At 35.9% G+C, this 20,084-nt stretch overlaps 1 protein-coding gene across 1 annotated transcript in view; it reads right to left on the bottom strand.

Annotated features, from left to right (window-relative positions):
- Positions 1 to 866: 866 nt before the first annotated feature.
- The window catches only part of LOC139737869 (lysosome-associated membrane glycoprotein 5-like), a 23,108-nt gene continuing 3,890 nt past the window's right edge, over positions 867 to 20,084 (bottom strand). Inside the window, exons 2-7 of the mRNA XM_071648539.1 lie at positions 14,522 to 14,649; positions 11,083 to 11,253; positions 10,236 to 10,373; positions 8,629 to 8,722; positions 4,485 to 4,679; positions 867 to 1,339 (exon numbers count right to left, since the gene is read on the bottom strand). Of these exons, the coding sequence (XP_071504640.1) occupies positions 1,176 to 1,339; positions 4,485 to 4,679; positions 8,629 to 8,722; positions 10,236 to 10,373; positions 11,083 to 11,253; positions 14,522 to 14,649 (890 nt within the window). The 3' untranslated portion in view covers positions 867 to 1,175. The remainder of the gene's footprint in view (positions 1,340 to 4,484; positions 4,680 to 8,628; positions 8,723 to 10,235; positions 10,374 to 11,082; positions 11,254 to 14,521; positions 14,650 to 20,084) is intronic.

Genomic DNA, 20,084 nt, shown 5'->3' with positions numbered 1-20,084 from the left:
GAAGCTGCCCCCACTATATCGGTATTGGTTTGGTGAAGAGCATCATGTTGTAACACTCTAGCCTGAATGTATTATTACAATGTGAATCTTGACCTACAACTTGACTCAACATGGTAAAATTCTATCACACCGCCGAAGTAATAGATACACAAGTTACACCAGGCGTTGACTTTGACACCAAGTGTTTTCTGACAAAGGAAGTGCTACTTCAATAGCCCCAAATCGCCAACTAACAAGGCGATAATCTTGGCGATTGCAATATGCTTCGGGTACGTGAGTTATGTAATCTTCTTTCTCCGACCAATGATTTTCCCGCTGATGAAAAAAAAAACCAACTTCATTACAAACACTTTAATGTGTTTGTTTTGTTGTTTTTTTTTTTCAAATCGATGAATGCTGTCTCAGATCATGATAACTGATGCGATGTTTCGTTTTAAAATGTTTCTTTGTAAAGTCTAGTAGAAAATGTAATAAATGCTTTCAAGATGCCAGCTATGTTGAAGGCCGTTTACAGACCGTTGCAAACGGATGATTCTCGTATGTCGGTATGTCATGACGTAAGGAGGACGTTGCACAAATTATGAAAACTTTACATTGACTTCATGGTCTCTCCGAAGGTTCTTAGAACATTAACTTTATAAATCATCAGACTGCTTAAACATACTCTTGTTTTGCAATTCCCTCTATTTATAGGTCTACCCTCGATCCCAAGTTGAGATGTAAAAATCATTCGTCAAATAGTGCATTTTTTCTTAAGGAGATAATAATCAAGAATCTCATGAAAATAGAATGACGGAAGGCGTAGGCATTACTTTTTTAAACTCCTGTTCGTGATAGACAGAGTGCGAGAAAACTGGTTTTCAACACATCTGCGTGCCCATCACTACAGCGTGGGGACGAGTCAAATTGTTGACCTCCTTTTTCCTCTCGCGTCAAGGGGAATTACGGGCAGTGTGCAGTTTGATTAAACACACCCCTGGTCAGACTCAGATTACAGTGCCCACGGAGTAATTGCCAAATACACAGAAAGGTTGGATGTTATTCGCTTCTTTGTTTTTCATTCATAATTGACCATACAACCCTGAAAGTCATTTAGTATAGTGGACGAGGGTATGTTTAATCAAACTAAAAGCCTCAGCGGAAAAAAAAAAGATAGCGAGAAAAAAGGGGGGAAATTAATCCATTGAACTGTAAGAAGTCCTGTCCGTAATGGCACCCATCCTTCGGCCTATTGCGTAACCGGCGATGACCACCAGAATCACCAGGGCTAGCGTGGCGCCAACTGCTATCGACGCCATGTTCGTCCCTTCCGCGGTCTTGTCGTTCTTACAAACCTCGGCTATAAAGACAAGAAAGAAAAAATGAAAAGTCCCTACACTGCCTCAAAGTGGCATCATACTCTATATGATTAAGAATCATCTACGACCGGGGGGGGGGGGGTCAAGAGAGAATACTTCTTTGAATGCTATTTTCTATACACAACACACAACAAGTACACAACGAGTCACATCGTCCAACTCCTTTGGAATTGAATTGTTTATTTGCGTTAAACAACTTCATGCATTTCCAAAATGCTTCATTAACTAATGGACTGACTGTCAAACCAACAGGCAAAATGACCTATGGTATAAATCACGTAGGTGTAATTAAGTTTTAAGTTAGCCCATTGAGTAATTATTAGAGTAGCCACGGCTTTCAATTATTTTGGTTATGCTCTTCGATATATTCTCCTGTAATCGTTATATGTACGTGTATATATCGTTTTGATACATTTCCTAAGTGTGTCAGCTACCTGCTACCTGAGATGTAACACGCCCTTTGATTTTGACAACTTGAAATGAAGATCACAACGGCAGCTAAATCATTCATCAGATCACATTCTGATATTGACATTACGATCCCAAATTTAGAAAGAAGGTTCAATATAAATTACATCGCGCAAATTATTGTGCATCGAGTGGGGAGAGTCCAAGAAATGCAATCTAATAGGAGATCACAAATATTTATGCGTTTCCATGGTTACACATGGCGTACACAGGCTCAGTGATGATCCATTAAAAACGACTTCTCATGGCGCGTAGTCTGCGCTTTGTTAAAATAAAGGTCCCCCCTCCCGACAAAGAGAAAAATACAACAGGCCAAAGAAATAAATGGGAAATCTATATTTCACTCAAACAATGCATGGAAATAATGAGGTCATCCCACCTCTTTCTCTTTACTTGATATAAATCAAAATAGCCGCCTATGCTTCATTCGAATTCTAACACCACTTTCATTTAATGAGCTTTGCTTTTACTCTCTGAATTCTTGTAAAATGTCATTGGTTCAAGACTAGTAGCTTGCTACACGGCCGGCATCCCCGGCGTCGCTTTTTAGCTAATTACTCGCGCTCAAACGGAGCAAATATCATGCAGTTATTGACATATCTACTCCGTGTTCTTTGTGCTGTGAAAACGATTATGATGTGAGGAAAGTAAGGCAAATATTAGCTGGTAAAAGAGCCTAATCGTGATCATTGTGCTGAAGGCCTTGTTAATATCACTAATATGACAGCTCCGTTGCCTGCACAATGATAAACACTTTATCATAATGTATGCTCAATAGCAAAAAAAAAAAAAAAAAAAAAAATCTGGAGATGACTGAGTGATGCTTTTAGTTCTTTATCTTCATACGTGTGGCAGCGATAATGTAGTATCCGTGCTTGATTGAACAGAAAGCTATGCAGGTAAAAGCTCATAACGTGGCTGTGGGTGATGTACATTAGCATGAAACTGTTAAAGACATTAAATCATAGGTTCATCAATTTCAGAAGAGACAATTTGAGAGTATAATACTTATAATCACTCAAAAAATAAATCAAACATGTCAGTAATATATGGTAAGACATGATTGTCATAAATCGTCTAATTTTATGACGCTTAATGACGTGTTTTATACTAGTGTATCAAATTTACAGACATTCTTTCATCTCGCATCCAGAAGTTGGGATGATATGTTCAAATATCCTACAGGCAAACACTGACCACATATAGAATTCCACATTCTATTTGCCCCCCCCCCCCCAATGATAACCATACTCTAAGAATCGTCAGACTGATTCATACTGACTCATGCTGTTGAATACAAATATACACCATTCTTGATCCACTGATGAAGTGCAAACCACATAAATAATACTTTCGTATATGATTATTTCCAATCTTGATAACAACGGAAGGAAGCATACGACAGACAGAAATACATATATTGTACCTTCAGCATGTGTGCAATATGCACACTATTGTGTGGCTACATTGCGGTGACACTTTGACGTGGACACCATACTGTTGTCTCTTTTTTTCTTTTCCTCTTCTCTCAATTTCTCTTTCTTATTTTTGCGTATGATCTTTCATTTATTCTTTTGTCTAGAGTATATCTTCATGTCTGTTATCCTCTTATACATACGTTTATAACGTAATGTACATGCATATACATATATAAACACACACACATAGATATATATATATATATATATATATATATATATATATATATATATAAATGTTAATCATATAGAGCTTTAGATGTATATACAGATAGTATATGTATCAATACATTTTAGGAATTTAGGCTAAATCAGTGTAACTAAAGGTCACATCAAAAGCATGAAGACTGTGCCTGCGTGATATCACGTTTATGTCATAAATTTTGGTTTCTCTTTATGTAATACTATTTATCGTTTTGTGTGAGCTAGTATGATTTGAACAGTGTTCATGTGTATAAAAGTAAAATCAGTTCAAATCAAATCGATAAACACTTACACCATACATAGTGGCAGACGTATTCTCATTTCTTTCATCAACACGCACACAAACACACACACACACACACACACACACACACACACAAGATCAGTACGCGATTGTAACAGAACAAACAATTAGCTTATCGCTCAGAATTATTTACAGATATTACCTTGCAAAGCAAATGAATATCTTTTCTTATTCTAAATGTATGCATTCTAAGGCTTTGAGAGGGAATGTATAAGCATATTCCTCTTTTTCATGTAAATAATAACAGCCGAGTTTCGGCAGGCTGTTATAAATACCTTTCATGTTGAAAGGAAGCAATGAAAATAAAAAGAGTCCTTTAGATATCGTAATCATTGAGGATACAGAAGATTTATCTTTGAAATACCGATTGCAGATATCTGTGTCCTGAACAGCCATTTTATTTCACTTTATTCCATTTATTCATTTTCATTTTCAACGACAACAACAACAAATATATACAAATTCATCATGCAGAAAAAAAAGAAATAAGCCATTCATGATTGCATTGTGGTAGAGACGAGAAAGAGCAACAAAAAACTAATTATTATCCAGTATTCCGTCAGTCTACTATTTCGAGATTTTCAAGTTTATCTCCTAAATGAGCTGCTCTTCAATTGTTCTTTTATGTAAAAAGATTACCGTATCTTAAAAAAAACAATAATATTGTCTTACCTTCACTAAATGAATCATCTACCACGTTGTACGGTTGGAGTTGTAAATTACGTAACTCTAGCAGGACTTTGAAGGTGTCATTATTGCTTCCACCGAGTAGTTGAATATCGCTCTCAGCATCGCACTTTCTCGACTTCTTGGCAGGGGTCTTGAAGAACGAATCGTCGGATTCGCTGCGCACCGTGTGGACACCAGCTGTTGGGGGCGACATTTTGAAAGAGAGAGCAATAGTGATAATCAGCGGTGCTGTTATATGCAACAGTCATAACTACACCAACAAAAAACAGTGATACTAATAGCGATGACGGGGACAGGATGTTAAACAATTACCCTAACGATGACTGTGATATCTCAAGCCAATATTATTGTTATTATTATTATTATTATTATTATTTTGGTGACGATGATGACGATGATGATGATTATTATCATTATTATTTACTCGGCATTTCCGACATGTGTACATGGTAAACACAAAATACATTTGATTCAGCAAAACAAAGATGAATTATAAGACAGAGACATAGCACAAATGAGAAAGAAACTGGAAATGTCGCTACGGCGACTGGTACGCCTCCGCCATAATGCATGGTTCTCCTAATAGGTCTAATAATGTCTTGACAATGTGTGATGACAGTTTCACACAATTGGCAAAATATTAAAATGACAGGTTTGCCACAAATGTGCTGAATGTTCACTTTCCTAGAACTAGGTTCAATTGGATAAATGATTCAAACGTCAGAGTGCAGGTATTTGGGGAACTGATGATTTTTAATTGACTTTTGACTCTTTTATAAGTTTATGCATTGAGTAATTTTCAAGGTATTGAGAAAAAGTATAATTTCAGTATCAAATGGTAAAATAGTATTATCTAAACCTGGCCTTTGACCTTTGACCTCACAGTTCCAAAGAGAATCACTGTTAGGTAGAACAAGCATAAATACGTAAGTTTCATGATGATACCTTGAGTTGCTTTCGAGATATGGAGGAGAAAGTGCAATTTAGCACTTTCACTTGACCTTTGACCTTTTGACCTTTGACCTTTTTTCAAGAAACTTCCCACAGAATATATATTGGGTAATACATGCATACATCAAATCTTTAAAAAATCCTTCAGGCATTGCATAAATATAAGGAAAGTAGTGATATTTTGAGAGTTGACGTTGACCTTTGACCCCATGACCTTTGACCCATGACCCCCAACTTCCCTAGATAATCACTGCCCATCGGTACATGCATATATACTAAGTTCCATGAAGATACCTTGAACCATTTGCGAGATATGGAGAAAAACATGAAATTTAAACCTTTTTTTCACAAAATAATATGTGACCTTTGACCTTTGACCCAGTGACCCTAAAATCCAAACAAAGTATTATCCCCCCCCCCCCAGGATATACCCTCATACCAAGTTTGATGTAAAAGCACCACACGGTTCTTGAGATATCGACAAAAACAAAACGGGACGGACGGACGGACGGACGACCCGAAAACATAATGCCTCCTGCCACTTCGTTGGCGGAGGCCTAAAAGATGGATTGTTACACAGAAAAAAGGGGCTACCAGGGGCAAGAAAAGGTAAACTTAATTACCATGACTTACAAAGCACTTACAGTGTATCAGTCACAGTGACGTAAACATGCAGTCATATACAGGTACAAAATGGTGATATAAGGAGGGCAACATAATAATAATATGCTGTATTTATTGGACCTAATGACCGTCATTCCCTGAAATGATATCAAAACTACAACTACCCTCGATATTCAAATACACATGTACTCGGAATCCGTCTGTAATGTATATTGTATCTGGCATCTAAAAATGCTTATAATAATGAAAATGGTTTTATGTCCAAGGTAGCCTCTTCAGTGTTGGCATTGCTCTGCAAGAGGGCTCTGACATTATCATTCATTATCACAGGATTGCCAGGTAAACCAAGTCGAGGGGAACATCACGAGGAAAGACACCTTGTCCAAGGACGTAAGCACTTTGCAGGATTAAACACGGAACCTCCGTTCGAAACGTTGTACTCAAACACAAATGTATCCTGACACATTTACATTTAGCAATGAAAGGCATTATTGGAGTCTAATTTGACTCATACAACACTCACCCTAACGTGTTTTAACGTTTTTCCCTATTAACAAGTTAGTTTACTTCGAAACAAATGTAGGCGTATGGAATGAAATACGGATATTGCAGAATGTCTGCTGATTCTTTTTATTTACTTTCATATACGCATGGCTGCAATAATGCGTTACCCTTGCTTCATGGAACAGAAGATTGTACAGCTTACGTGTAAATATTGCGATGATGGGTATCGGTGATGAAAGTTATTTTGAGACTGTGAAAATTGATTTGAGACTGTTTAAGTGATTAACAAAAGCATTTTGGTTTCAGAGAGCCAGCTTGTCTGATTTAAAAAAAGTATTATACATATCAGCATACGTTATCAATCTCATCAAATGTCGAGTATTTCTTTTGATGCATCCTTCAAGTAGCATCTTCTTTTTTTAATGGTTTATCAAATCCGTTGGTATTTTTTGTTTCACATCTAAAAATCGTGATGGTCCCATTCTCCAAATGTCAATATTCAGCTCTTATATAAGAGCATCTTTATATGCAATATGTGTAGGAAATATTGAGCTGATAGTTAAATGAAAGGTGAACAATGCAGAAAACCCATTATTTCAATTTTCAATTTCAATTTATTTTCATACTTCTCAATGAAGGAATGTACATCAAATATAATAAAAACATAGTGAATGATAATATCCGGCTTGGATGTACAGTAAATTAATGTAAGAATATAAAACATATAGTGGTCAATCATCGTACGTTTGGTTCTATGTATAACGCTAAAGAAATATGACCGAACCTACTTAAAAGCGAGCTTGTTAAGCGTAGGTCCCAAATTCTGAACAGAGTGTAAAGATGAGGAGCACGGATGCAACGTAGGACCAAAATAAAGAGAAACAAAAATGAAAGGCAAAAATACCTGGTGCACTAACATAATCTTCTCAATACATTAATAGTGATATACAGACAACCACATTCTGCAGATGTAAGAACAGTTGATTTAACAATGTTGACAATAGTGTAGTAGTATGATTTGAATAATGGTGAAAAGAGAACAACTCGACATGCGAGTCCTCGGAGGAGATACGGGAAACCTAAAGAGTGAACATACAAGTATTAACATTCAAAGAAAATTTGGAATTAATTAGAATTACCAGCCAGTATAGCACGGAGGGGAATACAACAAGCCAGCTGTTCACGCGTTCCGAAGTCTTATGGTACCAAAAGGGGTACTGGTGTGAAGGAATTTAAGGGCGCAAACAGAGAGGCTTAACTGATTTGAATAACAACAACCAACACAGCAGGAAAAGGCACATAAACAAGAAAGAAGGAAATTTCAATGGACTTACGCAATGTAATTATTCAATAAATTATGTCTTAATTTGTATTTGAAGGTCGACAAAGACAAACAACCTGCGAGTTCTATGGGGAGATCGTTCCAGTACTTCGGCCCTGTATACATAATTGTTTTTTTCGCAAAAATGGTTCGGGTACGTGGTAGGTGATAATCGTCACGTTGACGGGTGGGATAGTTATGAATAGAGTAATTTCTTTTAAACATATGCAAAAAAATATCAGGAAGATCATTTTTGGATAATTTGTACATGAATATCCCTAAATTGTAGTAAAACAAATCTGACAATTTCAAAATTTTGTTCTTATGGAAAAATTCATCTGTATGAGATAGATACCCAGTCTTATTAATTATTCTAATAGCGCGCTTTTGTAAGAGAAAGAGCGAGTCAAGCAAAGACTGGGTCGTGTTACCCTATGCCAGTATTCCGTAGTTGAGGTAAGGGGAAATCATAGTCGAGTATATAATTTGCAATATATTGGTGGGGAAGTAATCTTTCAGTTTATTTAGAACTCCTGCATTCCTAGATAGATTAGGGTTACATTAGCATAAAAACGACAATATAATCAATCAACAAAGAGAAACGAAATGTAACAGTTTGTACCAAGAAAATTTCGTTTCAGGCAACTGTCCTTCACTTTTCTTTCTTTCTTTCTTTATAAGAAAGCGCCTATAAAACATACAAATTTGCTGCGTCTCCGCGCTTACCTCTAGCCGGGTTCTTGAAGTATGTAGGATCGCTCATGTTATACGTGAACTGCACTTTTCGCGCCTTCCAAGACTCCTTACCATCGGCTGTCGTCTGCGAAAAAATCACATCAATAGCAGCAGGTGACATAACATTGATTTATTGGTTTTGTTTGTTTTTCTCTGTTGCCAAAGTCTTGGGGAAAAGATCAATTGCTGCAAGTATGATCATGCTTCATTTAACACTTACACCTTTTACATTAATCTCACAGAGCTTGAGAGAGAAAGTGTGTGTGTGTGTGTGTGTGTGTGCGTGTGTTGTGCATTCGTGCGATCAATGCAATGTTGTTGTCTTTGTATAATGTTTTGTATTGTTTTTGTGAATACGAATTCTATGGCACTGAATGAAATTCGAATAAAGAATAAAAAACAACATTCATGAATTATCTTGGAGTCGTGAACACGCAATCACTTTTTTATCTTGTATTCTAAATGTTTTTTGCATATATATATATATATATATATATGTGTGTGTGTGTGTGTGTGTGTGTGTGTGTGTGTTCTTACTGATATATGAAAACGATACCACATGTTGCAGCTTTTAATCACTATTGCAGATTATGACGAAATTGAATTTACATAAATGATAGCAACTAATATTTTCAATGTTCTAAATCTCATGAATATGTACTATAACTTATTTGACTGAGCTAACGAGCTTGGGTTGTTTTAAACTGTTTGAAAATGTTCAATATACAAGTACATGTTACAGACTTCAAAATGTTCAAATCAAATTATCTACAGAAAAAAAAAGTGTTTATCTTGTCAGCCTGTTCTAATTTCTATTAGACTGATTGTCGGTACCATATTGCAATTTTTTGAGGTTACAGCAATAAATTCAAATTGAATCTAAATTATGATATGTTCATGTAGGCCTCCCTAAATCTGTTGAATTTGAAAAATGTAAACCACATTTTCCCCTTTCACTTTCAAGTCAGTGCTGTTTATGATAATGGTAGAATTTCATTCTTGTCTTCAAACATTTCAGGAAATTCCATTTGGTTGCTATTGTTTGTTTTAATGCAAAATGACAATTTTTATCCTAGGTCACGAATTCTTTAGAGTATTCTAAGGACATTTTCGATTCATAGCAGTCATAACATGCTTTGTTCAATAAATGAGTGATGCGTAATTTGCATGATATGATGCAAAGGGACGAGGGATAACTTGGTGTGTAACTTTTATACTTTAAACTGGGCCGAAATGGCAAAAAAAAAAATGTTAATAATGTTAATATTATCATCTTTCTCACCTTGCTACAATGTATTTAAAAGTTCGCTGGTATTTTATGTATTATGTATATTTTCAGCGTGATTTGCGACTCTCACTCTGACAGAATTCGTGGCATTACCACATTCTGAATTGTATACTTTGTCGTACCCTATTATGTCCAACTGTTAACATTCAATATTAATTTTATTTATTAAATTTATGATTTTAAAAAATTATAATTTTATTTATTAAACTTCATTTATTCATATTAAAATTCAATTTTATTATTGATATAAATGGTGCATGACATGATATGCATAATGCGTCTTTTCAGGAAGAGGAAAGATCTGTCTTACGTTCTCGAAGGTAAACTTCAGGTTGTATTTTCCCTCGCTCCACTGGATTGACAGCAAGGCTGGTAGGGCGGCCGACCCGCAGGACCCAGTGGCGGTGGCTTTACGCGGCAGGGGGACGGTAACCTCCTCCTCTTCGCTCTACAGAAAATTACAACAAAATCACAATTTCATAAAGACTGAGGAATTATCATAGTTTTGCCAATGTAGAGCTGCTAATTTCCATACAAAGAACATTTCAAAAGGAGAGAAAGAGAATTAGTGGGTTTTGCCTGTAAGCGAGGTTACGATGATGATCATGAATATTATGATAATGATGATAATAATGATAGTAATATTAATCTTATGTTGAATTACTCATGTCGGTGAATTAAATGTGCTTTAAACGTCGCTTTTTCTTCTTTTTTTCAGTCTAGTATAAACAACTCATTTTCACATATCCTCACAGCAAAAACTCAGAACGCGAGGAAAGTTATTTAAGAGGTATCTGCATCTTTTAAACACTACTGCTGTACTACAAGCTAACAGTTCGCGCTAACTGGAGTTAATCGAAAGGCGGCTGCAAAAGGACGTCTGAAAATTGAACATTACTTTTTCGATCAATCGCAAAACGAATTAAGCGCAAAACAACATAAAACATTTTCACTGATATTTCACCTGTTGCACAAAAAGAAATATTGTTAATTAAGTTATTGAAAATACCCCACATTTTCCTAATATTTGATTTTTCCTCATCTTTTCGCGGGTTAAGTATTAATTTCTCAAGTTGACACGTTTTGTGATCACACTTTTATCTTGTTTGCATTCAAAAAGTGGTCGCCTTCTCTCTCTTTCTCTCTATTAAACTAACCTCTTTGTTGCTGTAAAATATATTGAGCACAGCTGAGAAGCACGCGCGAATACAGGCGTTCCCTTCGCCATCTCGAACAGTAAAGTTAGCTATCTCGGCGAGAGAGGGCGCTATTGTGGTTGCTTGTGTCACAATGCTGTAGTTCACCGGTTCAGGCACAGACTGGGGTGCCTGCAGAGGAAAGGTAAAATAATTACCGAAAGAAAACAAGAAACAAAAGGAAGCAATTGGTTACCATCGAGATGAAGTCAGTATAGTGGGTAGGCAAAAACAATGTTATGGAAAAGGAGCTTTTACAGTCATATCTTCAAATGACGCACACAAAGACACAAATTATGCGTAATTGAAATAAGCAAATCACGGTTGTTTGCTGGACTTAAAAAGCTGAAAAGGTTAGGTTTTTAAACTTAAATATAAAAAAGCAAAGAAAAAACATACCAAATATATTGCTTGTCTACAGTGCGATAAACGTCTGTTGGAATTCATGTTATAGCATTTCCAACATTTCTTGTAGACAACACTTGATGAAGGGATTTCATTACCTCACAATATGTAATTAACCATTATTGTTACACTACAGATACTGGGAGTTTCCACTGTACTTAGTCAGAGGTGTTCTTCAACCTTTAAAATTCACTTAAATCGTTGAACTCAGCCCATTCAAAAGTTTGCATCATCCAATTCTTTTTTCTTTCCGCCCATGCACCATATATCCACTAGAAAAGGTCACATTCCATTCCCCTCCCTGAGTAATGTTTCATCCAGCTTGCGTTATCGTTTTTAATTTTGATAATGTACCGAGATTTGTTGCTTTAATTACAATCATTTCGTTACACGTGTAATGAAATGTAAATTAAATAATTAACACAATAATTTTCTAAACTGGCTTATGAATTAATACGTCATCAATTGCAAAATGATCAAAACACCATGAATATTTTTTCAACAATAAGAACAATGTGGATATGTTGAAATGACTGCTTGAGGAATAATATTTCTTTTTTCTTCAAGTGATGAATATGATAACTTAAAGGTAGTTTACCTCAAGAATAATACAGAGGGCCCGAAAAAGAGCGATTTTTATGACCATTGCCAAACGCTATGCGGCGGAGGTCAAATTTCAGTCAGTATACTCGAAAACATTTTTAGCAACAAATTGAACTTGTTTGTACAATTTCAAAATATATAACTTTCAAATGTTAAACAGTCGGCTTCTTTCTGGGCCAATATGTAAACATATTTTATCAATTCATTCTGGTATATTCAATATGAAAGCATAACTTTCATATTGCTAAATGTATCTACTTTTATTGCCGCATGAGTACAGCAGGAATTACTATTACATTATTTTGTTGAGGTGAATATTTTTTGGTTGTTTTTTGTTTTTTTTGCCTGAAATGTAACAGGCTAGGAAATGTATCACAAAATGATTGTAGAAAGATATTTCACCTTGCGTTGCATTCAAACCTGCTACACGCCATGTGGCGCCAAAGGGGAAAAAAGGTCTACATTGTTATCATTATTTTTTGTCATTTTTGTCACTAATGTAATGATTCATGTATTATCAAAAAAAAAATCCTTCTTATAAGAAACCTGAACCTGTTATTAAGTAGCCAAAACATTGGTATCTCTTTGATAATTAGGCTTCTCCCTTATCAACATAATGTACAAAATGCAAAGAGTTCAATGTGCAGGCAATTCTGGTATAATAAAGAAAATGGAAGAATTTTAAATGACCAAAGACATCAAAATAATGTCTGGGCACTTCTTACTTCAGTGTTGATTATTTCCTTACAGTATGTTGCATGTATATGATTATGTCTATGACACCAGCAAAATGCACTGTATTCCAAAGCAAATTAATGTCAGCATCTCATAGATATCAATTATTCCAAACGTCCTGAGATCTTAAAAAAAATTGCATCTATCTTAATAAGTATAATCATATGTGTGTATATACATTATGGTAATGTATAATTATACATATATATATATATATATATATATATATGCATTATGAACGCTTCTTAAAATGATGCAGCGTTAAGATTTCTACAGTTTGCAGCGTCCACTATCAAACTGAACCTGGCAGTATGCAGTCGTTGTAAAAGGGTTGCAGCTTAAACTATTCTAATGACAGAATTCCAACGGTCAGATCCATAACGAGAGATTTTATTGCGTTGAACTCTTCAGCCTACCTAAGTTCTTTAACGTACATGCTTCTTTGCCAGAAGTGGTAGCACTATAACTTCTGACGTCCGTTTTCTTGAGTGGCTGAGTTGTTTCAGGTTGTTATGTTTGATTGTGATGGATTCAGTTGAAAAACAAAAGGGACAATCGTATCATCAGACACACACTGAGAGATTTGGGTAAGGGGGATTGTCTCATTGGAAAGAAAACATTAGAGCCAGATGCTGGTGTGCCTAACATAGTTATCATGTTCGGATTGTTTGCATTGTCCGCGTATTCCTCTTCTCGGGCAATGGGGTCGTCTTTTCTTGGGGGGGGGGGGGGGGGGGTGAGGGAAGACTTTCTGAAAGTGTTATTGAGAGACATCTGCCTCGTGATGTCTGCGACTTGACCGATGTCCCGTGACGAGTGTGTGTATGTGTGTGTGTGTGTGTGTGTGTGTGTGTGTGTGTTTGCGTGCTAAGGGGAGGGGCATTGGCTTTATTTGCAAAAAGGTATGAAGAAGAGCCCTACATTTATTGCACTATGAAAAGTAAAAGGATTTCTCACTTCTCTCTTTCTGAAATGGAGGAACATATACGCTAAAATATTCAAACTAGCCCAATATTCAAACGAATTTGTCAACAAATTAGGAAGAGGACCCTTAACTATCGCAGACTACTGAATAATTTGATGCTGACAACATCAATTTGCTGGGAAGCCTGAAGACAATCTGGAGCTTAAATGTAATTGTGTTTCAGAGAATAAATTTCCTTTGTATACCTGCCAGGCAAGTACATATACCTTTCCATCATATCTTGAAAAAAAGCAGAAGTAAAGTAAAATAAAAAAAAAAGAGCCCGAAGCGATCTTGAAAGTGTTTCATTTGCAGCGGGTTTCTAGTATAGAGAGTTGTAAGTGATATAAGCTATAGTTTTAGAAAATACGTGGTGATGAAGAGAGGTGTCTCCTCTGCGCTTAGCATCATTTACACTGTACGTCAATTTTATAGGGAAGGATACGTTGTGCACTTGATTCATTTTTGCCAACATTTCGTGCAATTAACTTCTTGGCGCCAACGAGTCAAATATTCACAAATTTCACACATATATCTATGGACAAGATATCAATGTGGGATGCAGAGGGCTCGGTGCATGGTTGATGGAATCCAAATCAACGAACACACAACTGAAAACCGCAGTAGACAAACAAACGTACAACATAACAGCAACATCAAAATCGTGATGTATCATGTCACTAGAATTTATACCTCGCTACTTGGAGCTGTTTCAACGGCTCCAGTCTCAGGGGACAGGAACGGCGGTCCAAAGTCCCCTTGGCCGATGTCGGACTCTTCATTGTCCTCCGACGCTGAGGGAGCCTGGCACTGTACGCCAGCTGCAGCAGGAGGAGAATGACAGAAGTCAGTTTCAAATAAAGACTGGCATTGACATATATATATATATATATATATATATATATATATATATATATAGCTGATTATTATCCATCTTCAGGTATAGAGTTTATATATACCATTGGGAGCAGTGATTTAAAAACGGGCCAAAAAACTTCTTTTTGGACAGTAAAAAAAAATTATTGCAACTGTTTACGAATCCCGACGAAACCCCAAATTAGCTTCGTTTGCAAGCAATCGTCTCTCCTTGATGAGGAACCCCCTTAAAGGTCCTGTTTACCTTTGGGAGCTGTGATTTTTTTTTAAAAAAAATTTCAAGATATCACATTTGATGCATTGTGTAGGTCATCACAAAACATTCTACCATATCAAAATTTCTCAATAAAGCCTAAAATATAAAGAGATTTCACTATTTTTCTCACTGAACCATAACCGTAGACAGTTTAGTCTAGAAACAAGTTTATTATTACAATTGTGCACATTTTGTATATTTAGCCAGGGCTCGACACCAACGGTGGCCCGGTGGCCCGGGGCCACCAAAATTGAAAGTCGGGCCACCAAATTTCAAAAAAAGGGGAAATTTGGTGGCCCGCCTCGGGCCACCAAATCTTTTTGAAAAGTACGTCAATTAATTCGTAACTTTTTGCGCCGGAAATTAGCAGTTATATTTGTTTAAAGGATGGATGGAAAGGACTGAATGAGTGCCTGAGAGTGAGTGTTGCAGTTTGTTGAGGTTTATTTATGAGCAAAAGTATGTCCAACTTCCAATTCTTACTATGACTGGATAAAACTTTAAAACATTAAAAACACAGGACTTTTAATGTTTTTTATTGTTTTCTTTTTCGGGGCCACCAAATTTTTCTCTCGGGCCACCAAAAATTTGAAATTGAGGATTTTGGTGGCCCCATCGGGCCACCAAACAAAAAAGTTAGTGTCGAGCCCTGATTTAGCAATACTTTTTACATTGAATATAATGACTGAACTTTTTACATTGGTTGTTTCTATCCCAAACTCACATTTTCGAAGTAGTTTGAAGCACTAAAGCTGGTTTTTGTTTCATTTGCAAATTGTAAATAATGCCTTTAAAAGAGAATCAATACTTCTTTAATGACCAATTTTTATTTTATCAATATAGATAAAGATTTACAAGACCAATGTGATACAGAAATGCATTTGACTCACTTTTTCCTTGAAGAGCAATATTTAAGTAAAAACAAAAACAAACTGGTTACCTTACGTTTTGAAATTTCATTTATTCTTACCCAATATATACCCGCAACTATATTCACCAAAGAATTCTATCAGCTCACAAATCCTTAAAGGACAATAACATGTGGATTTTAGTGAATACAACAATATTAGTAGAATACATCAGTGAAAGTCTGGGGGAAAATCCGTTCAAAAGTTATGAATTTTTAAAGTATCTGCGCAGTCACTGCTGGATGAGAAGACTATACTACAGTATATGATGTCATATGCGTACAACGATATAAAGAAAATCAAAAGAGAATTTCACAAAACTTCACTTTTTGAATAATGTGCACATTTCTTCAAGTATAGTTACTTACATATGTTAAGGGTAATATTATTCCCCCTGCCTTCTGAAAGAGAGAAGTCAAGTGTTCTTTTGAATTTTCTTTATTCTGTCTTTATGGCGTTATGCACATATGACATCACAAGCTATATAGTAGTCTTCTCATCCAGCCTTGAGTGAGAAAAAACTTCAAAAATTCGTAACTTTTGAATGGATTGTCCGATTTTCCTCAAACTGTCACTGATGTGTTCTATTAATGTTGCTGCATTCATTCAACCCACATGTCTATGAAGGTGAACTTGTCCTTTAAAACACTATGGACCTGATGTATATGGAGTGCTCTTTCAAATCTTTTGATATCTATCAATCTATCATCAGTTACATCTTTCTTTGGAAAACTTTTTGCGAGTAAATTCAAAGAAATTATGACAAATAAATAGGTACATAGATGGTAGATTGCTCATGAAATGAATGATTAAATCAATAAAGAGCAGTATTAAAATATCATGTAGTATTTAGAACAGTTGCAGTTGTTATCTTGCATCTGAAAATTTCTACAATATAATCTCTATCAACTTTTTGATAAAACTTGATTTTCACAAAATATGTACTTATTATCATTGCTACTGTTTTAGTTTCGTTTGTATATTGATTTCCTGAAAAGTTGCAAAGAAAAAGATAAATAAAAAGATACAGAGTTGCAATGTCTGCATATAGTTGAGCAGACAGTACTTATTCCTGTGGGCGTGGCAATTTTGACGGGTTTTTTTCAGAGCTAAAGCCTTTCAGTCAACTTTAGACGAGTATAGGTGTTTTCTACATAATCTATATCAGTGATCGTTACTTTTTGCTTGTCGGAAACTTATATATTACATGTGTGTTCATTTTGAGTAACAGTATCCCAATTAAACTGACCTCATTTGTTCATGAAAACAGGACAATGGAGACTGAAAAAGAGCTGGTTGGGAGATGCGTTTATAACGTAGTCTGACATTTTCATCTTGTAATAATTTCAATGTTATTGTGTGATCAGGATTTCACAATTATTACGATTTTATGATTATTTCTTTTAAGGTCTGCCTAAATGAGGTGTTTTGGCAAGAAGTAGTGAATATTCTATAGCGTACAACAATGAAATACAAAGAGTAAATTATGTTGCGGCCTGAATTTCTATTTCGTTGTAACCGGAATTTTGTTATAACCGTGTTCGTTATAACGTGAGTGCACTGTATACACACACACAACACACACACACACACACACACACACACACACACACACACACACACACACACACATATATATATATATAATGATATATATATATATATATCATTATAGATATATGTATACATTGCATATATGAGCGTATGCAGGGAAGATCACTTTTATGTTTATTGTGCGCAGAGAATGTGAAATCACATGAAAGAACTGTAATTTGGAGATCGTCACGTTTTATCGTCAGTGATATTACCTAATGAGTAACCGTTTGCCAACACTCATCGTATTGTCGAATGCTATCCCACCGACTTTCTTAAAATGTCACTACCTACTTGATTGAATATTCCTGAATACAAAACAAGACGTCAACATCCTGTTTTCCTCAACCATGCGTTCTTCCTCTCCCTTGGATCTTCACTAGGTACTTGGCCAACGCATCTGATCAGTCCACCCTCCCCCACTTCCCACCCCCCCCCCCCAAAAAAAAAAGAAAAATTGATATGGCCATCCCCAATGTACCATAGACATTTACGCGACACTGCTCAATAACGTTTCACATCATAAAGTGTGCAACTCAACATTCGTCAAACTAATGTAATATATTAAGCACTACGTAAGCTTAAATTTTCATATCATAATTTTTTACGAGGAAACGCCCTGAGTTAGCCTCATAATTATGTTCCCCATTCAATCGCACTTTGCTAGATATCCCTGCTGAAATGAACACAGTGCCCCACAGTGGGATACACAATGTGAAACACAATGTTAACACAGTGTGAAATCTCTTCACACTGTGGATTTCGAGGGTTTTAACAATGTGAGCACATTGTGAATCATCAATTCACGGTTTGACAAAGAAAAAAGAACATTACTATGTGAACTCTCTGTGAAAAGAAAAGATCATACCACAGTGTGGAATAATCTCCACACTGTTAAATTTGAGGATTTTCACACAGTCGACTATGTGTACACATATGAGACACTGTGTTCTTTCTAGCAGATATACTCTTTCAAAGAAGATGATATCCTTTAATTAGATTGTTTGACATTATTTTGTAATGATTTAACAGTGAAACGGTAGGCGGGAGAGAGGGTCAATTTTGTTGGATTGTCAAGAAAAGATTGATTCTTCATGATTTTAAACGGATAACCTCCTGATGACCACTTTCCCCGCTGCGAAACAAAAAAGCCTTCAAAGAGGGGATTCCTTTGTTAATTGCATCATGTTAGTTATATTATCAGACGAAATTGGGAGGGGTAACAAACTTTACTGGAGGAACCTACATTCATCACATTCATTAATATATGTTTATATCCTGGATTCCCCAAACTGATCTTACTCAGAATGAGCTTTAAACGCGCTTATGTCAGCGACAGATCTGAGACGTTACATGATGATTAAAACGAAAGTAAAAACAAATTAAAGTTAACGTAAACAGGTTTGTGTGCAGCGACTATGCTAATGAATTATGAAGACACCGCACAGTGATATGTATCAAGTAAGTTTTACGTCGCGTCACAAGCGGAATGTTTTGTAAACGTTGATGGGCAGAGCAAATGTAAAAGAATGTACGCTCGAAAATTTCAATGTCAACTTCAGTCTGATTACAAATCAAATATAAATCAAGATGAAGGGGGATTTGCATAAAAATTATCATCCCGACTTCAAATCGAGCAGTAAAATGTGTGATATATCATCAAATAAACAGTAATGGTATCGTCTCTCTATTTGTATTCACGTAAACATCACAGGATTAAAAAGACGGAGCAACACCCATGTAATTATCAAGCCGGAATGACGTGACTGTTCCACCACATCCATTCTGTCATTATTTTTCTCTCTTATTATTACACAATCTCCCCTCCACCCGGTTACGGGCGGAACATCAACCACAGAATAAGATTATTCATGCGTCTACTTATTCCAGTGCATCTTCGCTGACGCCACGAAGCACCCACAAGTACTGAAATCGTCAGTTTAAGGGTTGGTAATCTTGGAACAAGTGACGTGAGGTTTGCTCGGTCCCACATCAAAAGGTCAAGAGTTTCCCTCGTTCTTTTTTTTCCCCTGCCGTTCCTTACTTACATTGACATATCTAGATAGGCCTACCTGCGTGTTATGCTGTGTACTTAAATAAAATCACCGTTTCTTTGCCCGTTGTGAGCATAATTCACAGCAATTTGTGACACACTGTGGAACCACAAAAAGATAGCACACTGGCCTTGCTGTATATGCATATAATTTATATGATATACACAATATATACTGTGGATTTACAAAAACATAGCACACTCACCTTATTTCCAACATTTCCAACATTTCCGTGTACTTACAATTTTGTGTAAATTCATCGTTTATTGTGTATATCATGTTGAAATCTATGTATTCAATTTCTGCAATATATTATTATGTTTCTGTTGAAAATGAAAAAAAAAATGAATGCATGAATGAATGAATGAATTGTATATACATGTCTCTCTCTCTCTCTCTCTCTCTCTCTCTCTCTCTAGGAGCAGTATGTATATATATATATATATATATATGCGCACATACTTTGAGAAAACAAAATGATCGGACAGAGCAACGTCCAGATATAAGCATGTACATTCCTACAATATCCTTTTTGTTCTACATGTTACACGCATCTCCAGGTATATCAT

The sequence above is a fragment of the Diadema antillarum genome, unplaced genomic scaffold, assembly GCF_040938485.1.
Source record: "Diadema antillarum isolate AM-2024a unplaced genomic scaffold, OU_Dant_1.0 scf00000029, whole genome shotgun sequence".
NCBI lineage: Eukaryota > Metazoa > Echinodermata > Echinoidea > Diadematoida > Diadematidae > Diadema > Diadema antillarum.
Note: the sequence above shows the minus strand (reverse complement) of the source record. Positions and strands in the feature narration are given on the sequence as shown.